At 36.2% G+C, this 23,946-nt stretch overlaps 2 protein-coding genes across 2 annotated transcripts in view; one reads left to right on the top strand and one right to left on the bottom strand.

Moving 5' to 3' along the window:
- Nucleotides 1–774: 774 nt before the first annotated feature.
- Nucleotides 775–7,475, top strand: LOC134533976 (deoxycytidylate deaminase). Its single transcript, XM_063371836.1, has 4 exons — nucleotides 775–1,011; nucleotides 4,101–4,336; nucleotides 4,652–4,865; nucleotides 6,912–7,475. Exons 1-4 carry the CDS (start codon nucleotides 974–976, stop codon nucleotides 7,024–7,026), a joined length of 603 nt encoding a protein of 200 aa, XP_063227906.1. The 5' UTR covers nucleotides 775–973; the 3' UTR covers nucleotides 7,027–7,475.
- A 2,252-nt stretch (nucleotides 7,476–9,727) lies between these two features.
- LOC134533973 (N-alpha-acetyltransferase 15, NatA auxiliary subunit) overlaps nucleotides 9,728–23,946 on the bottom strand; it is a 133,969-nt gene continuing 119,750 nt past the window's right edge. The window contains exons 12-15 of the mRNA XM_063371832.1: nucleotides 16,117–16,419; nucleotides 14,987–15,232; nucleotides 11,737–11,834; nucleotides 9,728–11,402 (exon numbers count right to left, since the gene is read on the bottom strand). Of these exons, the coding sequence (XP_063227902.1) occupies nucleotides 11,211–11,402; nucleotides 11,737–11,834; nucleotides 14,987–15,232; nucleotides 16,117–16,419 (839 nt within the window). The 3' untranslated portion in view covers nucleotides 9,728–11,210. The remainder of the gene's footprint in view (nucleotides 11,403–11,736; nucleotides 11,835–14,986; nucleotides 15,233–16,116; nucleotides 16,420–23,946) is intronic.

Raw genomic sequence — 23,946 nt, 5'->3', positions numbered from 1 at the left:
TTGCGCGATTTATCTTTTAGGCCATAACTAAAATTATGATATTTGGTAACTTAATTTAAATCTAATTACAAAAGTTAAATATAGCAAATTCAGAAATCATCCTCTTAAAAATTTAATTGCAATTGGTGAGAAAGGAGAAAAGTAAATAGTGACTTGCACTTACATTTATATATATGTATATGTACATGTACGAACACATACATACATTATATACAGACCTTAATTTAAACATGTAGATGATCTTCTAAGCATACTTTCTTTAAGAAAATATACTAAAAACCATGAGTATATCTTTCGAGACAGTTTTTCTGATCCGAATACCATTGCACAATTGTGAGCTAATGCGGGATGAAAAACATACAAGACGATTATGAGCGAACGACTTTACCAACCAAAGATTAGTAAATGTATTTTTGATATTTGATCCTTAGCGCAAATTTTGCATGCTTACATTACCTTTCTAGTGTAATCAGGAAATAATAATCCTTCGACAATAACCATCGTAATAAATCACCTGTCAAACCCTAAAATTACTGTTTGGCATTTTATTTATTTTTTCCTTACATTTTATAGGAATGAGGTATTAAAAACTAAACTGTTACAGGAGATGTACCTACCTTAAGGAAGAGAAAATAAAAAATATATTTATTTAGGTTGTTTAGTTTCTTTACAATAACGAGTTTATTTGATCGTTGTGTATTGCTGCGCTGGCGGGGCAACTTCCAGCTGCAAGCACCCTCTATGTGACGTCAGACGACTGCAGCCAATGAATGTGCAGTAATTGATAACCTTATTAACTTGGCTTTTTTTTTTTGTTCAAGTTATACGTGGTAAAATGCAGGTGCATAGAGTAAATAAAGTGTATAGTGTTGGTAACCTTTTATTTATATGATAATAAATTGATGTGTGTATTTGGGAGTGTAATTATATTTATAAAATAAAGATTTGTTCTGTACTCTAGTCATCTATATTCATGGCATCTGAAACGAACGGTAAATCTGAACATATTAGGTAGGTGGCTGAACAGAGGAATTTAATTGACTATTACGCTTGCTATAGGACTTTCACCCGGCGGCAAGGAGCTCTCCCTTTGACTCTCTCCCCTCCCCCCCCTTTTTTTAACATTCTTCTCAGATCCTTTGCTTCTTTCACCCCTACCATCTCTTCACCCTTCTTGTCCTGCCAACAAAAGCGTTACTACCCCTTGCCCTTCGCCACCAGTCCCTCTGGAGCTTCCTTCTGTGATCTCTCACCATTTTATACCAACCTCTGTTTATCCTAGTCTACAGTTCCACCCAGCTTATCTCCTTATACAGTCTGACTAACCTTTCCACCCTTCTCATCCCTTGTAATGCTTTCCACCCTAGCTCAAGTTAATCATCTCAGTCGGACTATGCATTTTCCCCTCTTGCCCTTCTTTTTTATCCACATACCCATCCCCCACCTAGCTCTACACTGCACCTTCTCCAGCTCCCTTACCTCAGTTGCTAGGTAGGGGTCCCAGATCAAAGCTGCCCTCTTACCCTGTCACCACCCGCTGAACCTTGTTTTGTGCATCCCAGGTTATGTTGTAGGGTCACCCGCAGGCTTCCTTTATCTCTTGCCCCTTCCACAAATACACTGCCCTCGTTACCTTCTTCCTCGTGAACTTAACCACCTTCGTCTTTTCAAAATTCACCGACATCCCATTCTGCTCCGTCTCTTGTTCCAGTCTGCTCAAGTCACCTTGCAGATGAACCCTTTCCCCTACCACTTCACAATCATCCGCAAATACTCTCATCCTGGCCTTTATCCCTTCTCCAATATCATTCATCATTATTTTGAAAACAAGGGCCCCAACAAACTTTCTTTGTGGATCTCCTGACGTCACGTCAATTTGTATTATTTTATTAGTAATCTTTCAGAGTAGCGGCTTTTGAGAAATAATAGAAATAAGAACTTGAAGTTTATTAGGTTATGTTAGTTGTATTAATAGCATGTTTTGGTATTGGTAAATTTTGAAAGCCTGGCCTTTTTGAAAGATAAAAAAATTCAAAATGTTAGTTTTGTGTAATACGTTTGATCGTCCACCAAATTGGGTGTATTTCAATTTACTCTGGATTTTTAAGGATTTTGTAAGGGATTTATATTTAGGAAAGAAGTGCGAGGAAAATATATATAGATATATATATAAAAAGGTAATTCCATAGTGTAGGTGCTATTCTGCAAAAAATAGTTTCAGATTTCAGTAATGGTGTTTTTGTAAACTACTGCTATTTAACTATCCCCTAAAACAGAATTTTAAAATTCACACGTGATACCAAGAAAAACTAAAAACTCGATAGTGGCGAGGGCTATGAAAACCAGAGAAAATACCATTTCCTAGTGTAGGTATTCGGGAAAAAAAAGACAACAATAGTGTTTCCATTATCTACTAATACTTCTTAAGATTATCACCTAACACATAATTTTTAAATTAATACGGGATACCAAGAAAAACTCAATAGTGGGAAGGGTTACGAAAACCAGGGAAGTTATTGTTCCTAGTGTTCTGAAAAAAAAAAAAAATTTAAAGTGATGAAAATTGTTATTTACTTTAAGGGACCTGCCAAGTAAGGTGTGTATCTATCTGTGCTAGTGAGGCGGGATGATAAGTGTGACACTTGCTGGTGCTTGTAGCGTGGTGTCGCCTCAATGAACAAGGCTCTGAATTGATGCAGTCTTCTCATCATGCATAGGACAACTATGAAATTTGAGCAATAATCATAAAATTAGATGGCAGAGGAATGAAGATAAAGGTGTAATGCAAGTCCCTTGCGTCCTTTCAATAATATTTACCAGGTGTTTCATATCTAAAAATTATTCTGAAAACATGCATTTTGGATTTTTTCACTTTCCTAAAAATACTGTTTAAAAACAAATACAAGAACATTCGCTATTAGAGTATTCTTAAATGCTTTCCCTGACCATATCCCACTCTGATATCTTGAGCAGTTTTCCAATTGCGTGTTTTTTTTTTTATGAAACTCTGTAGACTGTTCGTGTGCCCAGCTAGGCAGGCCCCTTGTTACTTAACTATTCTCTAAAATTGCATTTTGCAATTCACACAGAATAGAAAAACAATTGGGGTAGAAAACAGTCTTGGCTACACTATATTCCTAAGGATCTCTGGAGAACCACAGGATCAAGTTGCACCTAGTATCTAGTAAACAGTAAGGTGTCGACAACAGGATCAGGACAATATTACATTGTAAAACAGAGTTTACTACGCTATTAAATTGTAAATCTAAACAGCCCCTTCGTAAATTACTGCACCACGATAACAAAGAAATTTTAAAAAAAATAGTAAATTAATTACGGTCTTGAAATTGTAATGTAGTTGTAATCTAACGTACAACCTTCCACTATCGTATTATTTACCTCAACAACCCTAAAATACTTAGCCTACTATCAATGTCCCCCCCTTTTTTTTTACATTAGAGATGGTCAAACTCTATACAAGTCAGGGAAATTGGGGAAGGAATTTGCCATGTTAAGGAAACATCTTAACATTTGCTTGGAGTGATTTCAGAGAAAACATGATAAGTAAAGTAAACCTTCATCACAATGGATGGATGGGTTTTGAACCTGGGCCATGCCAAATGTTAGAGACATAAAAGCAGCTGCTTAGTCAGGGGTGTATTTGTGTTAGTGAGGCTGTAATTTAAGTGTGACACTCGCTGATGCTTCTAACGCAGTGAGATTTGAGTGGTAACCATAACATTATATGGCGCAGAAATGAAGATAACTTCCAAGAATCTGTAATGAATGTTTCATGCTTAAATATTGATCTTAAGACATGCATTTTAGTCATTTTCACTTTCCTAAAAATACAGTTTAAAACCGCAGTATGAAAACAACTACTCATCCACCCCCAGTGTATTCTTAATTTTTTTTGTAAACAGACACCTTTCATATCTTGAGTATTTTCAAATGAATTTTTTTTATGAAGCACTTCACACCATATGTGAGCCCAGATAGGCAAGGCCTTTAAAAACAGTAATGTCACCTTGCTCAGCTTGCCTTAACTGTAAAAACTTGAAATTTAATAACAAAATAATTGATTAAAAATTATCTAACAGGGACATCAACACCAAACGAAATGATTACTTGGAATGGACAGATTACTTCATGGCAACAGCGTTTCTTGCCGCCAAAAGAAGTAAGGATCCCTGTTCTCAAGTTGGTGCGTGCATCGTGAACTCAGAGAAGAAGATAGTGGGCGTGGGATACAATGGAATGCCAATAGGCTGTAGCGACGATCAGTTCCCGTGGAGCAAGCAGATGGATTCACAACTTGAAAACAAGTACTTGTACGGTAAATATTATTCAAAGTCCAGACAAAACTTTCATTGAGAGTATTGTTCTAGAAGTGCAGTACAATGGTAATATATTAATTATCATGTTAAATATTTTGTTTATGTTTTTAAATATTACTTATAAGCTCAGTTTATTATGATAGAAAATGTTAAATGTTGGATTATGAAAGTCACGTATTGATGAAAACCGGCCCTTGGCCGAACTGTACGTGGGTAAATAAATAAATAATTAAAAAAAAAATTGCTTGAAATTAAAAAATAATAATAAAAATTGACATGGTATTTTTTGGCCATTGGCCACATTTCTGTTGTAGTTTGCCATGCTGAGATGAACGCCATCCTGAACAAAAACATAGCTGACGTGAAGAACTGCGTCATGTATGTTGGACTGTTCCCGTGCAATGAATGTGCGAAAATAATAATCCAGGCTGGGATTAAGGAGGTGGTTTACATGTCGGACAAGAATTCCCACAAAGTGGAGACAATTGCAGCCAAGCGTATGTTCGACTCGGCGAGTGTAAAGTATTGGTAAGACATGACCACACTTGTGTTACACTGGTGGAAAATGAAACCCAAACACCAGGAAGACTTAAATTTTGAGCAATGCAATTTAAGCTAAGCAATTTATTGTCTAGGCAACAAATTTATTTGATTAAAGTTTCCGGGTCACAGGTTTAAGTATGCGTGAGAAGATGGCTCATCGTGGAACAACCGCTGTAGTCGCCACAATTTTGAATGCAAGCATTCTGTCGACAGGTGCCGTATGTCATTTTGTAGGATGGAGCTCCATGCCTGCTTGGTCGGTCAAATCAGCAATGGTTAATTCTGGTATTAGATGGCACTTCCCATAATGTCCCATACGTGCTCATTGGGCGAAAGGTCTGGTGATCTCACAGGCCAAGGCAACTGGTCGACACTCTGTAGAGCATGTTGGGTGACAGCAGTGGTATGAGGACGCGTGTTTATCCTGTTGGACCATAAATCCTGGTGTAGGTCCAGTGTGTCGAGCCGCAGACAACTTGGTTCCAAGCGCTCATCTGGCCTCCTTACCAACCTACAGCCATCGCTGGCACCAAGACAGAAATGGCTCTCATCTCAAAAAACATCATCTCCATCCACTCCACCCTCCAATGAGCTTAAGCTTGATACCACTCAAGTCGCAGGTAGCAGTGATTCTGAGTTAGTGGCATGAACATTGTAGGACGTCGGGCTTGGAGCTATCCCTCAATCTCAAGTAATTTATTTGTTACAGTTCGCTGTTTCACTCTGCTGCCAACTGGCTGCTGCAGATGCAGTATGATCCACCACAACCATGCTGCAAATATGGTGGTCTTCCCTCTCCGTAGTGGCCTGTGTGCAGTTGGATCTCGCCCATCTTGAGTGCCTTCCCATGAAAATTGTTGCCAACACAAATGCACTGTGCAAACATCCCTGCCAAGTCTTTCTGCAATATCGCGGAAAGAATATCCACTTTCTTGAAGCTGCTGATCTGCCTTCTTCGTCTCCTTTTTAACTCGCATCATCAAAATCGGATGATGACTAAAGCTTACAAAGTGGCCATATTTAAAGCAAACTTGCTTGCAAGGTGGTAGTGACGCTACTAGCACCCCTCTTCGTCGACTAGCCGGCAAGTTTGAACAGGCGTCATTTCACGTGTGCAAACATGCCTCCCGAATTTAGTTTATCTAGCACAACTCCTTCTCGATACTGGGATTCCATTTTCCGCCAGTGTTTTTGCAGAGCATGTTCTAGTTCTTAAAAAGAAATGATAATTTTTGTGATGTTAAGTGCTGGGTGTTGTCCTAATTTGAAATAGGTATGTTTCATGCACAGCAAAGCTAGTGTAAATTATTATTATTTTTTTTTTAAATTTTTATTTGATTGGAAAAAATTCTTAATTTCTGATGCTGAGAACCTTAATACGGGATTGAATATTAACAGTGTGTCCACATTCTGTAAAGTCAAAGAAAACGAGGGAAGTTGGAATTGGTCAGTGAAAGTAAGGGATTTTACTTGAAGTCTTGGAATGTCCCTATGTGATAATAAGTAATCTTATAAGACTGTGAAAGCATCCCCCCCCCCCCTTCCCGAACCCCAATCAACCTTCAGATGGTGTTTTAGTGAACAGTCATACACACTATAAAATGGTGTGTGCAAGGTTCTATTTGAAATCAAGTGGAGAGGAGAACTAGGTCAACTATGGGGATTGGTCGAGGAAGGATTTGGTTTGTTTCTTTCAGAAAATTTTAATATAGGTAGATAAATTATTTGGCCAGATAAAGGTCAGAGGTATTTTATTACCAATTAATGTGGACACCCTGATTTTATTTTAATGGGAAATCATTGTAGGTAAAATTGTGGTTTCCAGGAACATAAAATTTATGTTAAGTATTTAAAAAATGATTTCATTCCTCTCGCTCGACATTAATCTTTATTTCACTGTAGCATTGTTTTGCAGGATTCCTTATTTTAAATTATTACAGAATAATTATCTGTAAAAATTATGTAGTGAATTAGTTTTGAGACAAAAATTGTGAATATATTAATATTCTGTGTGTTATCTCTAATTTGCAGGCAGTATAAACCTTCCATGAAGAAAATCACCATTGACTTCACAGAGATCGACTGGAACAACATGACACAGCTTCCACCCTCCCCCCAAAAATCTGAGGATTTAGTTACCAGCTGATATAACTATGGTAGTTGTCCAGGGATTACTAGTGGTGTCCAGTTCCTGTTGACAAATGTCTTAATTTGTTGTAACCATACCCAAATAAGAAACTCAGATTTTTTAACACTAATTTTGTATTTTAGACCACTGGCAATTGTGTTAAGATATTTTTCATTCATGCACAGGACAATATTAAAATGTTTTCACAAATTTGATATAACTGGAAAATGGAATAGGAACAACTCATTGCAATGTAACCAAATATAAACAATATAAATTTCGAAGATTGCAGAGTTGTGGTCATAAAGCATGCTAATGTTAAGTTGAAAGTTGCCTGAGATTGTTTTGCCACTGAGTACAGTACACTAGTGTGTTATTGGAAATATTTTAAAGCAGATAAGAAAAATATCATAAGAGAGATATTTAAATGCTAAATTGATGCAGTTCAATAAATCTTTGATAATTTTTGTCATTCTTTCATTTTTGACAGCATTCTGAACAAAGAATCTGTGATTACATTTAAATGTAATTGGTTCCCAGTGCTATGCATTAACATAATTCTATATTTTTTGAAATTGTAGTGTTAAGTGGAAAGCTGCGAAGCAATAATCTCAAACAATTTTAGCACATCTATGTACTTACCTATGTATGACTATTTATTGATCATACTCTAGATATAGAAATTTGTGTAAATTGAATCTAATATATTTTTTCCAGCAAATGTTTTTGGGTTTATTCTAAACCAATTTTGTTGCCAATTACATAATGCACAGGAATTTTTATAATACTTGCAAGCACATATTAAGTCCTGTATTATTATACAGCTTCCCCTTCAGTCGCAGAATGCAACAATACCACTGCCGTCTCTGCTCCGTGATCTCAGGGGCATGGGTAAGAAAGGGGAGTCTGGGAAGTGAAGTGACCAGCAAACGGTGAAAATATAGACTATAGACATATCACAATATTTCTAGTACTAGCATAATTATTGACCATAAATTGCCCATGTGTAGTTCAACACACCCTGGATGACATTCTAACTACCCAAACACATGCTGTTAGGACAGAATGGGAAATGTAGCGGCAGCCAGTGACAACAAACAAAAGACACTCGCTTATGTTAAAAACTCGTGAAGTTTAAGCTGGTACTATAAAATAACATTCATTGTGTAGGTCTCTGGGCATTAAAATTAGAATTCACTCATTTAAAACCACTACATGGATGCATTATTAAATACTGTATCAAAAAAAAAATTGACCCTCAAATGTTTTCTTTGAAAAGAAGTTTCCAAATATATCACCACAGATGGAAACAAGTTATCATTTATTATTTCTAATTCCTCTGGATTCTTATTATTTATGCGGAGAATTTATTTGTAAGGCTGCTTTATTCTAGCACGTTTCCCCATTATAATCTTCATAATAATTAATGCCTAACTAAAATAAATATTTTCTTCCTATATTAATCAGTTGCAATAGACCCCCCTTAAACTTTCTCCAACTAATCTAAATATTGGTTAGGTAATTCACTTTGCATAGCTGAACAAGGGCAAAAATGTGGAGATAAGTATTTTTAACTTTTATTTTTCTGATGTCATTATGGACCACTGACATTCACACACACACACATGCATATATTCACACCTACATACACATAATTATGTATTATTTATAGAGGTATTACGAGTTGTGCAAGATGGGAAATTTTGGTTTAGAAAAATTCCTATGGGAACAGGATCAGGAATCATTTGAAGTCCACAAATTTAAAAGAATTACTCTATTATTTTAAAAAAGGTAGAATAATGTATAATTTTTATTATGTAGGCCAAAAATCCTGAGAAAATAAATAAATACAGTCAGTAATTTTCACCAAATGTATATAAAAAAAATTAATGAGACTATATTCACTTAATTGTACAACACAATAAAAAAAATTATTTATGCAAAATATGACAAAATGATCCCATATTTACACTTTCAACTCTAGTTATGCTTTTTTCAAGTTATTTATGATGGCCTTACACCAATATCTGCAATATTGCATACACATTTACAGTAAATTTTCCACTTAATTTTGTCATTTTTAATTAACGTTTACATTTGATAATCTTGTTTATAAGTCACAATTTGCAACATCTGTAATGCTACATATTAATGTGGCAGGTATGCTGCTAGTACTACGAGAACATGTGGTAGATCAATTGTGACTATCAATTTATACATTTTCAACTAACGTGTTCATATTTGTATGAAGCATAAAGTGTTATGTTTGTTGATGTAGTCAATGATCATAAACAACATCGTTTAGTTTTTCTCCCGATATGTGATATGAAACAAATTAAAGATTTTTTTTTTTTTTTTACATGTCCATGTTTTCAATAGTTGACCCAATTTGTTATGCTACTGTTTTGTGAGAGTAGTGAAATATGAATATTTGTGAATGTAAGAAATTCTTAATGAAATGCTTATTTTCTATTGCACTTGTATATGTTTTTATGCCACTCTTATTAGTTTTGAGTTTCAACTGCTGAAAAATGTGTGCTTTAATTTGTGTGCATGGATTTACTTAAGGTCAGGAATATAGTTTGTTAACAATATTGGCACATGGACATGTGTATGCAATAAAATCAGAACACTGTATGTTTCACACTGTGCGGCAATTTGCTTGATTTTCAGGCAAGTCACTTTCATAAATTATAAATAGCCAAGAATTAAAACAACATTTAATTTTACCACATTATAATTTATTCATGTTCACGAACTGATTGGCAGGCATCAACGAAATGCAAACACACTTGCAACAAATAAAATCATAATGGATATAATTTAAAAAAAATTTTGATATGTGAATTTTTTTAATGCAGAAATGTTGCTTAAATCTTTGTATACTTTTTGAACAAACTTATTTTAGACCTATCAGTTCTATCAATGCAATTATTTAGGAATAAGAAATAAAGTACACTGTACAATCAATAAAAAAATTACTAACAAATGTAGGTACAGAAAAACACCACTGCGATGAATGTAATGGCAGCAACGGTTCCAATATTTATAATTCATAAAATTACACTTACAACTGAATCAAATAAATAACAAGAGGCATTAAATCAAACTATATTATAACTTCTACTGGTTACTTTTCACACATCTTCATGCCTGTACAAAATTAGGGAGCAATCAAGTGGAACTTTTGCAACACAAGCGTCACACTCTTAAACATTTTTTCCCCCCCCAACTTATCACACACTATGATACAGACCTGGTGCTTTGGAGGCAGAATGTTTGTTGGCAAACTGCTAGGACAAGGGACATGAAAGCAAGGAGAAGTACAAAATGAACGGCATGTAGAAATGAACACTATGTACATCTTCCAGGGGGGCAATCAACTCCACGCTGTATGCAGAGGATGAAGTTCCAGTCTTGAGAGACAGGCTTCTAGACTTCTGTACTTCTGGATTCCATTAGAAAGCAAATGCTACCCAGTTATATGTCCCTCCAACAGTACAAGCAAAATCATATATATTTTTTTGTGACAACTATACGGAATTTAAATAATTATGATCAGTAGACTTACTTTTAAAATATCACAAAATTAATGCACATAACAAGAATATGTCTTGTTTCAGATAAAAAATATTAAAAAACATATATTTCTCTTGAAAAAAGATACTCTGCACACACATAACAAACAACTGTAACATTACACTTGAATTTTTATTTACCTGAAACAAAAACACTAGCTTTATACAATCATGTAATAAAAGTTATGTAGGCATGTGAGCAGCATACATGCCCAAGATTCAGGATGGCAACTACATACCATACTCGCCAATATCAAGACCAACGCACCCTTATTGAGTTAAATTATTTCAATGATGCATGTTGTCGGGTGCAGCTCCCATTGGAATCCTACGAAGTGAAGTTACGGTATCTGCACTTACTAAGAAGGATACTGATAACGTTCACAGGATTAACAATCAAGTGTTCGCAAGTGTCCAACAATTCATTTCCTATAAAAACAAAAGTCTCTCAACTGATATATTTATCTTTGTCTGCACTTCAAACAGCACTTTGTATCTAATAATGAGCTGAAACTTCAGTTCTGTTCACGCAAGACCCACACTGCCAGGGCAGGGCGGCAGCATACTTAGAGAGTTCTGTTGAGGGACGCAACGATGGTAGCACCTAGTACGCCAAGGCCAACATCAGTTGCTGACGGAGTTCTCCTGCCCTTCCGACACGTGATTGCTCTCGCTGAGGGCATGGCAGGACAAAGACGGCCGGAAGACTTGAGCGTAGGGGAACCGGGTGTGACAGCTCTCTTTGTACTCTGCAATCTGAGTTGGGCAAGAACCAAACTCACCGTTCTTCAGCGAAGTCAGCACTTTGGTGCATGTCTGCAACCATAGCACATACATCAAAACTATTAACATATAATATATAAAATACATTATACTAAAATATATTATATCGCACTTGTGCACGAGAAATGTTTCAATTTACCTATCATTACAGCATGATTCTAGTGTACCTGTATCATCAACAAATTATTCATATGAAGCCCACAAGAGAAAAGCTTTGCAAATAAATATCACCATGAGCAGTTAATATTTCATTTTAAATATGCCAATTAATTGTTCCACTTCAATAAACATAGATGAATAAATTATTTTGTTAGACTTTCACGTTCATGAAATACTGACTAGCTTCCATGCTACTGTTTCAACTAACCTTTAAGTTAACATTCTGGATATCTTTATCCAATTTAGTAGCTAGCTTAATAGCTTCCTCTTGTCTAAGCGGATCAAGATGGTACATCATTCGAGCACCTAAAACACATGAAAAATGTTACAACAGGAAATACACAACGCCCTCACAAAAGAAATACACAGACTTAAGTTGTTTCAGAGATAGGTAGGCTTTTAAGTTACATTGCATCGTAGTGCTCCAAATCTGTAATATATATAAAAGATTTTTTTGAGTGATGACAGTCAAGACACCTACTTGGCACATACGCTTCAATTTATTAAAATTGAGATATAAAAAAAATTTCTGCGAGCACGAGCACAATTTCTTTATATTATTTAATTTTAGTTGAAAATAAAAATTGTGTCACTAACATCAGATGCCTCATAACTAAGCATAAAATATTTATGGTCTTGTAAATGAACCAACCACATGCTTTGTGTAAATACAGCTACTGCAGGTCGACCTATTCAATTAGTTTATACAGTGAGCCATTTGTAATACCATTAAAGCTCAGTGGGCCACACTATTAGCTTACATGTACAGAATATTATTGGTAAACTTAAGGTTGTTAAAAAATAAAACACATCACGTAAATTCAAGAAATAAGTAGTTTCTCTGACATCAAGTCTAAAAAAAGCCTGGATCTAGCTTGAAGACAAACACCAGAATCATTTACAATCACGGCACTACTTCTGTGCAATACTTCCACATTTTTACTAGAAAAATCTATAAATTTTTGAAACACTAAGTATCGTATTTACCAGAATAATCAGTGACTTTAAATAAGCCTTCTGCCAAACTTTTTAAAACAGAATTTGTGACTATACTTTAAGCTTCTATAAAATGTATTTTCAGGATTTAAGTAATTATTCAAAGTTATATAATATAATTGCAATTAAAAGTTTTCTGTACACCTAAATAGCATTCTTGATACCAGTTTTGACATCTGCGGGTTATAGTTTCAAGGACTCTCTATTCCTGCACAAATTCCAGTTAAATCTATAGTAATTATTTTATTTAGGAATTAACAGTGAATGATAATTTGTTTACTGTGATACAAGGAAAAATGAAAATAACTACCGACCACAGCTGTTTTGTTTACTGCAGTGAAGCGCTATTTACATCCCGGCCAAAAATGACCAAAATCAAGCATATGTTACAAAGAATGTAAAAAATTAAATTGCGAAATTAAATGCAACAAATTCTCACCTTTTAAATAAAAACATTACTGCAATACACCATCACTCAAATACATTTTTTTTCCTTCACTTACTTATACGACTTTTCATGACAACGTAGTACTTTTTTTTGCAACAAGATTTCCCTTTTCCTGATCCTTTTTAATTATTTTGGGGTATTTTTAGCAACGTAGATCACAACCGCAACAAAGTAGTCAATAATTAATGCACTTCTTTCTCACAGAAACACACACAAACCATGTGACACATTTCCATCGTCCTTTAAGCAACAGCAGGTTAACCAATTTGTGCTATGCAGCATTGTCAAGTTTCGAATAAGCCATACACCATGCTTTTCCAAGACACATTTTACAAAAGATTGTGCGATATTTATTTGGGTAAATACAATATTTAGTCCACGAGCCAATCTTAGTAGCTTGTCGGATCACATTTGGCTCGCTGGCTTCCTTCTGAATATGCCTATACTATATTCATTACTGATGAAATATCAGTGCTACATACATCTTTTTTTAAGTATCATCTTATTAAGTTATGTAATAAACTTACAAAAGTTAATGTTAAATGAAACTACATGTTTTATTTCTAAAATAATAAACAATTTTGGGCAGATTACACTACAATAAGGATGCCAAATTTTTTTTTATGTTTATTTGAATTTTAGTTCGCCATTTAATAGCCTTTGTGCCAAAGTTTATAGCATATTGAGTAGTAAGTAGGCCACTAAACTATTCTAAACTATTCATATTCGATTTGACCTCGAAAACTAACACTTCGAAACAACAAATATTTGTTTATGAATCCTTAACATAGCATACTTGTTGAGTTTGTCATATACCAATGTTTACTGCTGAAGTAAGGTCATTTGTGCTATATAAATAGCTTTTTTTTGAAGTTTTAATGGGACATCATGATCAAAAATATGAACAAGCAACGTTTTAAACATGCAACAAGTATTACAATTTTTTTTTCTCACTATTGTCTTGCTAAACAGTAACGGAAAAAATTGTGTAGACAATTCAAAACCTGGCATATTTGTGTCATTTCAAACTTTAATTAAAACAAAATATTATTTATATTCTTTTCATCAAATGCACCAGAAGTGGGAAAAAATAAACAAATGTCAACACCATAGACTACACCACCACAAAACACGGACACTCCATTGAGATGGGCATTAAAAGAAGTAATCGTTATAGTTTCAACATCATATAAATCTATAGTTACAATCAATCTAACACCATGTAATACAGTAGCAGCTTACTTGCTGTATATATCTGTAAAGAAACAGATTCTGCAACTCAAAAATATGTAAGTAAAAAAAGTAAATAATGGTTTAAAGATTCCAGACGAAATTACCAAAAATTATATTTATAATATTGTTGAACTAAAGTACAAATTATTTATCTGGCTACTGTTAATAACGAAAACTCATGAATAACTAGGGTTTTAATTTGTTAATATTAGCTTTTTCAATCACTAATTTGAGAATAAAGCTTTTTTTTAAAAAAAGATTAACTTTTTTTATAAAATAGATTGCAATGGGTTTCAGGGTAATGTGTGGTTCACAAAAAATTTTCTGGATCAATATAAAGAGTACCAGGTTGGGTAAAATACGCAAATAGGAACTGAAATTAAAGGAAGGTTGGTTGGTTGGTTGGTTGGATGGTTGGTTGGTTAAGTTAGGTTAGGTTCAGTATTATTTGTCTAAATTTTCCAGAAGTTGTTTACATGATGCGAATTTTTTTTTCCAGTGGGATTTTAATTTTAGTTCTTACTATTCAAATTTAATATTCATATACGTATATAATCTGATATTCATATTCAAAACTAAAAAATTGATATTCACACAGGCCTAGTTGTAAGTTAACAATGTTTACTGTCCTTTGCAAGCCAAAATAAAATGTACAAAAAAATAGTTTTCAAATTAGCATGCAATGGCATAGAATAGGTAAACGATAGAAATGTGTGGCAGAACATCCATGATGCCTCTAGTGATAGTAAGGATTCAGTACGCCATGTGGCTGCGTGAGCACCTTGGAAGAGGGCCTCCAGGTCGCGGGCGTGGGCCGCTAGGAACTGCTCGTTCAGCTGGTGGGCGCTCCGGCCCCCGGAGATGGGCTCCATCTCCTGGCGGATGACCGTGGCCACAGGGGGCTCCAGGCTGCCCTGCCACCGCGCCATGCCCTTGCAGAACAGCACGAGGCAGCAGTGCAGCTGGGGGTGGTCCGGGGCCAGGCGGTACGCACGCTTGATCGACTGCAGCATCAGCAGGGGCCTCTCTGCGCACGCACACGCCAGCAACATCACTCCTCCCTGCTCAGCTGCCGGCCCCTACCTGCATCGTTCTCCTACAGCATCACGCAAATGCTAAAATTCAAAGTCTCACGAACATTTTGGCCAAAAATCTCCAAAATTCCAAACATTCAGCTAGGAGCGCATGCAGAATTACATAATTGGGAAAGGGGGAAGGGTGTGGATATAGAAAAAACTTGCATGCTATTTGCTTACAAATAAATTATTTCCTTTTGTTGGTGGACATGATAGATTATTTTAGGATTTCAAGGATGAATATTACCCCCCCCCCCCCCTTCCCACCTCACCTACAAATATTTTGTATTCAAAAAATGTTACAAAACATCTAAGTCACTAAAAGTCATGATTTTAAATCTTTTTTTGGTTCAGGTCAATAAAATGTACTCTGTATGACTGAAATGACTTGAAAAAGTCTTTGGTTTTTTGTCACCGCCTGTTGTGGATCCCCCTCAGGTAGCGCTCGCCTGCTCTTGGTATTGACGGAAGGGGAGCGTCCTCAAAACTTGCAGTGACCATTTTTTTTGTCCTTGTCTGTATTTTTTGTCATGCCCACCACTAAAGCCCCTCGGCTGTTGGTGGGCATGTAACACACGAATGACCTTGTTTTAAGAAAGAGAAATAAAGAATATGATGTACGCATTGAAGAGAGGGGTGTCTGTTATGCTAGAAACTTTTCTCGTAAGCTAGATTGATTAACGGACACCCAGTGAGTATAATTTTTGCAGTTAGATAATGTTTTAGCTCTAAAGGAAAGGATTTAGGTGATTAAAGCCATCCCTGTAGTTTTGAGGATTTTTCCCAACCCATGAAAAACCAAATTCACGCTCCTGTAAAGACGCACGCTACTCACGCTTCCTGGAGTATATCTCGAAGGCCATGAGGTGCGTCTGGACCCTCTGCGCGGCGAGGGTCTGCATGGGCTGCAGGAACCTGACGGCCTGCCCCAGGGGGTCCTCGGCCCTGGCCAGCTTCTCGGGCACCAGCTCGTCCTGCTGCAGGGCGTCGGGCTCCGCGTCCCCCTGCTGCCGCGACTTGTTGTGCTGCTCGCGCTTCTCCTGCGCCTGCGCCGCCTGCTGGCGCTCCAGCTCCGCCTTCCTCCTGGCCTTGCGCTGCTTGTTGCGCAGCTTCTTCAGCTCCGCCGGCGCCAGGTTCTCTGCGCGACACCACACACACGCGCGCGCGCCCGGCTCAGCGTTCATTGTCACACTGCATGGCACACTTGTTTTAAACATCACAGCACTGTACATTATTATTTTTTGGCATTCCCGTTAGAAATATATATTAACCTTTGATAATCCGGCAGAACTACTAATTCAGAACAGCCATGATCACAAACGTGTCCGGTTTATTATATGAGGATGGAATACTGATGGAACGAAAGAATAGGGAAAACTGAAGTACCCAGTCACTGCAATGTTAGGAAAGGGGGGGACTGGGATACGTTTCTCATTTCCATGGTTACACGTGCCTAAATAAACATAAATGATATCACGGTACATAATATACCGCGAAACCAAAACAGCTAAACCTCCAAGCCGAGCGCCTGGTCAACGGATGGTTGTCGCAAGCTGGGGTCGCGCAGGTGACGTCACAGGCCACATCCGCGCCTCGAGCAGTAGGTCTCTGCTTCCGGCGCGGGGTTTCTCTCGCAGCCCCCCCCCCCCCCCTTAAGAGTGGTATATAGGGAAGCGGCTACTCAGAATCCGGCGCGAGCAGCACAAAATACCTCTAGCCTGGGCGGAGTTTAGCCTCGGAGGAGTGGCCTACTAGGAGCGCGTCCTGGCGAAATGATGTCGGTGGAGGGGATAGACTCGGTTTACCCTCCCTCACTCCGTGGTCATTCCCTCCTCATGACGGCGCGGTACGGGTCGGGATGTCTCGACAGCATTGCTACCTGCCTGCCTGCCTTCCCCGTAGGAGCGGAGCGCCGCGCGAGCTAACAGTGGCTACACACGTTTCATTCAACTCAAATGTCAAATAACGCGAAAAGTATGTTTATCGTAATGGTAGCATATTTTTTACGCGTGTTTAGTAGTTCATAAGTAAAAAAAAAGATAAAATGCATTACTTTGTTTTTGCTAAAAACACAAACTTTTACATGAAATGGGAAAAGTGACATTACATCGTAATTTTCGAAGTCACGTGGATATTAAACGTTACATATCCTCCAAGAAACATTAACTTACCTTATTCTGCAAACAAATCTTGCCGAAGTTAAATATATTTCCCGAATCGATGTTATGTATTTTTTATAACTCGCATCTGTCAATGATAGTTGTAAAAGCGTTTCGAAATACATACATCTTATGTATTATTTAAAAAAAAAAGTGTTTGTGACTTTATAAGATGGAAAAATCTCCTTTATAATTGTTTCACTTGTGTCATGGCAATGAGTTATCATGCAGGTAGCATATATTTTATTTGGACGTGGTAGAAAAAGGCACTATACAAGAAATCGTTACATAATTACACATTAAAAAACATGTATTTATTTCACATGTAATTCATACATTTTGTTTCACACCAATAGACAATGTTCATTATGTTATAAAAGACAAAGAAATTTAAAAAGAGCACTATAAATTAAACCAACGTGCGCACGATTTACTTCCAAGAAAGACAAATTAAAAAAAAACTGTACGGTATAATAGACATTTCAAACACAAATATTTTTACATCACAAATTTTTTTTCAAAACTGTTTGCAGAAAAGTCCAACAATCTTAAAAGTATGAAGATGGCCTTTAGAGAGGTACTTAAGAGAAACAAATGCTTAAATAGAAATAATTTTACAAATCCGATACAGTAAACGACAACAGATTATTTAAACAAGTTTAGTAGAAATACACACAAATTGGTTTTACCTGTGACGCACAAAAAATGTACATAAGCTTTATATTTTTAACTAGACAGGCATTTATACTATTTGATTAAATGCACACACACTTTTAAAACAACAAAACACAGAATTTAATTTTGCTTACCACTGAAGCAAAATATTTTTATGGTCGCTATTATACATTATTTAACGAAATTTATTTCGTTTCTCCTTTTTGTTAGGACTTACAAGACAAGAAGTTTATGCATACCGAACACTCTTTTTAGGAAATTCTCTTGTTTCTCATTTACAAATTTTACAAATTTCTCAATTGGCTGCCAAATGAATTATTTCCTTCAAACTAAGTAACAGTTACGACCACCTCAGTATTTATTCAGCTAAACAAGCAATGTCTTCTATAATTTTAAAGCACCATTGCTCACTTGAGCATTTAACCATTCTGGAAAGATTAACTCAGCTTTAAAACTTACATTATAGGTAAGACATTTTATTTTTTTACATGTCCAAAATAATTACGGTAATGATTCTATAGGTAGGCACTGAACGTGACCACACGGCCTATACTTTCTTATGCACATGTAGGTGCTGGCATACTAAAAATGAAGGTTCATGGAAACAATGAGCAAGAATAATTTCCAGTATGAAAGGTGACAGTTTATGAAGCTAAGTGAGCAGGCGACTTAGATTGATAAATCAAACAGGTCACTATAAAAATTAGTTTGAATGATTATCCAAGACCAACATTTTCTTGAAAGTTCTGCAAAAGCTTGAAAAATGTTCACGTTTAAAATAATCAGGGTGTAATATTCGGTTTTGTTTTGGACTATCTTCGTTTTCCCATGCATTTTATCTTATGGCTTCTGATAGCCTCTGTTATGTGCGGTGGATCCAGAATTTCCATATTTCTTGTGTGTCTAGGATCAACTAATTCCGGAAGAACGCATAGTGTGTAAAATAAAACGAGTTTTGGCTCCATTTTTTCTTTCCAGAATGTGTCGTCTCTGAAAATTTCCAATAGGTACTTTTAATTTCTTTTGGCTCGAAGTACAGATGCCTAACTAGCAAATATCCCTTCTGGTTATGTGAAGCTGATTCTGGACTTGATAGAAATATTCATGATCTTTTTTAAATGAAATGACAGTAGGACTTTCTTCAGAATATTTCAAATACTTTATTTTGCCTTCTCGCATGGCTTCATTTATGTCCATTCCATATGCCGAAGCAGGACACTTAATTTCTACGAGACGGCCTTCGCCAACAAGGACATCGGATGTTGCGGCAAGAAATGGGTGTTCTTGGTCAATAAAAAGACCAGCTTTACTTATATTAATTTTTTCCTGGTCTTCTAGCTGTTTGATAACTATTTCTTCGGCCTGCCTGCCATGTTGTACTGATGGAACATTAAGTATGTCATGAGAGTATATTATGGCTCTTACTAGGTTCTAGCAGGTTGTTGTTGGCTTCAAATAGGTTCAAACGTTTTATTACAAAAATTCTAAATCAGCGATAAATGTTTGTTCTAAATACCTCTCTTTCCTGTTGAATACTGCTCATTTCATACGTCATTTTATTAAGTTTTCAACGATGTTGTTTTCTATGATGATGGTGTCAGACACTTCCGTGGACCAATGAAAAACACCGGCTTCCGTTTCCAGCAGTTGGATTGGTGGCTGAAGTTTGGCGTACGATTTGGTGACTGTCCTGCAAAGATTAAAACAAAATATATTTGTGACATGTCGAGTATCAAAATTCCAAAAGTAACGAAATTTCCTATTTTGGCTCTAATATTTGAGTACAATTTTATAGTTGTGTGTTCCGCTCAAAATGTTGATGAATTTCTCTTTAAAGGTAGTGACATATTCAGTTAATTCTATAATCCTGCCTATAAACACTACCACTGTTCGCAAACTAATCAGTAAGTGTGGGATATGATGTAAGAGAGTTTTATTGTACACTAATATGACAAGTCTAATTCCAGAATGTAGGTACAGCACGAGATACGGGCATACACATGCATGCACGTACAAACTTGCATAGAAACAAGTAACATTCAAAAACAAGAAATGCCTACGTGGAACAATAATAATTTATGTCATCATATATTTACTGAATGTTTTGTTTGCAGGAGAGCCATATTGTATATCGTCCTTTACTAGAAAGCCTACAAGGGGAAAATTTTTCGCACTCAATATTTTTTATAAGGAAACATGGAAAATCACCCAATGACGCAGTTGAATATTACAACATACAGCAGTAAGGATTCCTGGCATTTTTCCAGCCAAGCGGCTACCACAAGTAACAATAATTTGTTGATAGTCGAACGCATTTGTAAACTGAGACACGCTCAAACAAGGGAAATGAGGTGGGGGATGAAGAAACTGTCTTTTGGAACCGAACACAGTGAGTCATCAATAGCTTGCCTTCCATTCTCGCAATTATTCCCCCACCCTCATAACTTCGCCCATACTGATTTATTTAATTATCTTTAGGCTTGTTTTATAATAGCACTAGTATTTTTCACATCACATGGACTTTTCTAGGACTGGATTAATGCCCTATTAGTTCACTTTTTAAAATTACTAATTGAAATTGATAATCGATGACGTATGTATGGTCGTCAAGCCATAATAACTTCCAATGACTTACATACAAAAGTAATAACGAGTATCTAACTTTTCTTTAATCTGTCCGTAACACTAGGCGTATATATATTATTTTCCAAAAACAAATCCATAGAAGTTAATTACTGGACTGAAAATTATTTATATGAAAAATTTAAGCCTTTCATTAGACTCCGAACGTAATAAAATGCTAATTCTAAATGTTATCGTTAAATACAGTTCGCAGTTTGTGTAGTATAAAGCACTGGCTACTTACTCCTCATCAGGATTCAGAACCATATTTTCATTCTCTGCGTTGCTTTATCTTGGTAAAGAAAAATGAGCCGTCAAGTTAGCCGTTTGGGGATCAGTTACTGTGCTGCACCATATTCTTCAACTCTTCGGATTTTTCTAAAAAATTTAATGCATTGTACAAACTAATTTGTAACATATGTTTCTTAAAATAGTTTTTAGCCGGGTTTGGAATTCTCCGGTGTTCTTTTACATTAATAAAAGAAAAATTAATATCGGTATCGCTATATCTTACCTTTGTTTCTGGTACTCCATCAGAGCTGTTGCTCTTCTTTTCTTCCGTTTCGCACTTAAATAAAGTTGCCCTAACTTACCGATTCGTTTGTCTTGCTTTTTTTTCATGCGTACCGACTAACAGATAATTGCGTCTTTTTTATATTATGCGAAAGCTCACAAACAGCATTAACGAACCATTGAACGAATCAACAGACTTAAAAATCTTGTACAATGTAGGTTGCTACCGAGTGAAGATTCTTTTCAAGCTACTCGCCATGATAGTCCAGGAAAGATATGAAAAAAACATGGACAAATTGCAAGAAAAGTTTTTTTTACATCAAAATTCACAGAAAAATTCGTAGAATAACATATCCAAAATCCACCGAAATCCACTTTCTTTTGGTAACTTTTTTCCGGGTTTTGTTCCGGAAAAACGCGAAATAAAATAATAACTCAAAAACGGTGCATCTGACGACAAAACCTGTAGAGACAAAAATTAAAGAACATTATCTTTTCCATAACATATCCAAAGTTCAAGAAAATCATCTTATAAATTCTGCTTCGTTTTCCGGGATTAGTCCCGGAAAAAATATTAAAAATGAAATAAATCGAAAATTGTGCACTTTACAGTATAATGGGTTAGGAAAAAGATAAAGTAAACAATGTTTTTCATAATATATGAGAATTTAACACAGATCAACATTTAATTGTTTTTTTTTGTTTTCCAGGAAATGTCCCGGAAAAAATTTATCGAAAGAAAAAAAAACGGAAACCGTGCACCGTACTTCAAAATAAATCGTGAATTAAATTAAGGGCAACAAAATTGCATTATATAATTGACCTTTATCAAAATGTGCTTAAAATTTATGTACTATTGTCCTGGTATATGTAGTTACTATTTATACGATTGAATTCCCATTCCCTTGTACTGAGTGATTTTATGTATCCATGTGTTATAACTCTGCAAACGATAAAATATATAAAATTAAATTAAATATGTCATTGACGGAGGATATTTACTTCATCAGTTACCTTGGTCCCATACTGCAACATACAACGAGATCGCTCAGCTATACGTGAGTTTCATCTTGAAAAATTATGGATTAGCAACTACTGTATTTGATGGATATGGGAAAACTCACAGTACTAAAGACACAGCACATATTAGAAGAGCAAGAGGTAATGCATCACCTGTAGTTGAATTCACAGGAGAAATGCAGCTATCACTCCGTAAAGATATGTTTTTTTTTTGAACGAGCGAAATAAAGGACAATTTTTAAGGTTATTAGCAATACATGTACGCAAAGAAAATGTCCTGTTGTCGAAGCACCAGGTGATGCAGATATTTACATTGTCCAAGAAGCTTTAAATGTGCAAAAGAACAATTGACAATAGTTATAGGAACAGACACAGATTTACTTGTCCTTTTACTCTAATATTTTGGCTCACAATCACATAACTGTTTGTGTTTAAAAAGTGAACAAAGGCAGAAGAAAACATATCACATTAAGGAGCTAAAGCTGAAGCTCGGTGATGAAATTTGTAGTAATATTCTTTTCTGTCATGCATTCATGGGATGTGACACGACATCACACATCTATGGTATAAAGGGGAAAATATTGGATCTTCTCCAGAATGACAGTGCCTTCAGGCAACTTGCGAAAGTATTTTCAGATAGCATTCCAAGTGTGTCAAAAGAAGACACTGTAAGTAGTATGTAATAGGGGCTACTGAAACAGGATGCAGGTAGTGGATTGTGATTGTCGGTCCGCCATCTTGGATTGTGACGTCACGGCGGCCATATTGGATAAGCGTAACGGGACACCGCGTAACGGGACACAGGGTAACGGGACAAGTAGATCACGGCGGCCATCTTGGATCCGCCATCTGTAAATCGAGCGCCCCACTCATGATGAAATGTTCGTCTCTGTAGCCATATTGATTTTTTTCTGTTCCGCTGCAGGCCGCCATCTCGGATACCGTCGACTTTGTTTCTGTTGTTTGTTCCTAGATAGCGCCAGCGTCGCTCTTGATTTTTTTCTGTTCCACTGGAGGCCGCCATCTTGGATACCGTCGATTTTGTTTCTGTTGTTTGTTCCTAGATAGCGCCAGCATCGCTCTTGATTTTTTTGTTCCGCCGCAGGCCGCCATCTTGGATACCGTCGACTTTGTTTCTGTCGTTTGTTCCTAGAGAGCGCCAGCGTCGCTCTGTCTCATCACATAAGGTCGATGTTCCATTACCTACCATAGTTATTAAGAACCTTATCGACATTTTAAATTTTATTTTTTATGAAAAATATATTGGAAACGCTGTGATTCGAACCATCGCAGCTCTGATCTCTAGGTTGGAAAACATACGCCTTTAACCGCTCAGCCATCGAGACATTTACCAGACCGAAGATTAAATAAGGTATATATAAAAATAACATGCATATTTGGACTTGTAATTTTTTTTAATTTAAAGTAATAATAGCACCACCTGTTCGAGACGGACCCACCATCTTGTCATTTGGCCGCCATCTTGAAAATCCGTAATTTTTATGCTAGAGATGCGGGAAAAAGTTCAAAATTTATTAAATAAATTGACAATAAACATAATGTTTGATTATATCGATGTACGTCCTTGGTTCGATTCCCGACGAGAGTAAACGGTCGATCCTTCCTCCATGAAAGCTACCTAGACTGATCTACCACCAGCAGTACCAAGGTATATA

Source organism: Bacillus rossius, chromosome 7 (assembly GCF_032445375.1).
Source record: "Bacillus rossius redtenbacheri isolate Brsri chromosome 7, Brsri_v3, whole genome shotgun sequence".
Taxonomy (NCBI): domain Eukaryota; kingdom Metazoa; phylum Arthropoda; class Insecta; order Phasmatodea; family Bacillidae; genus Bacillus; species Bacillus rossius.
This window is presented reverse-complemented; position numbering and strand designations above follow the sequence as displayed.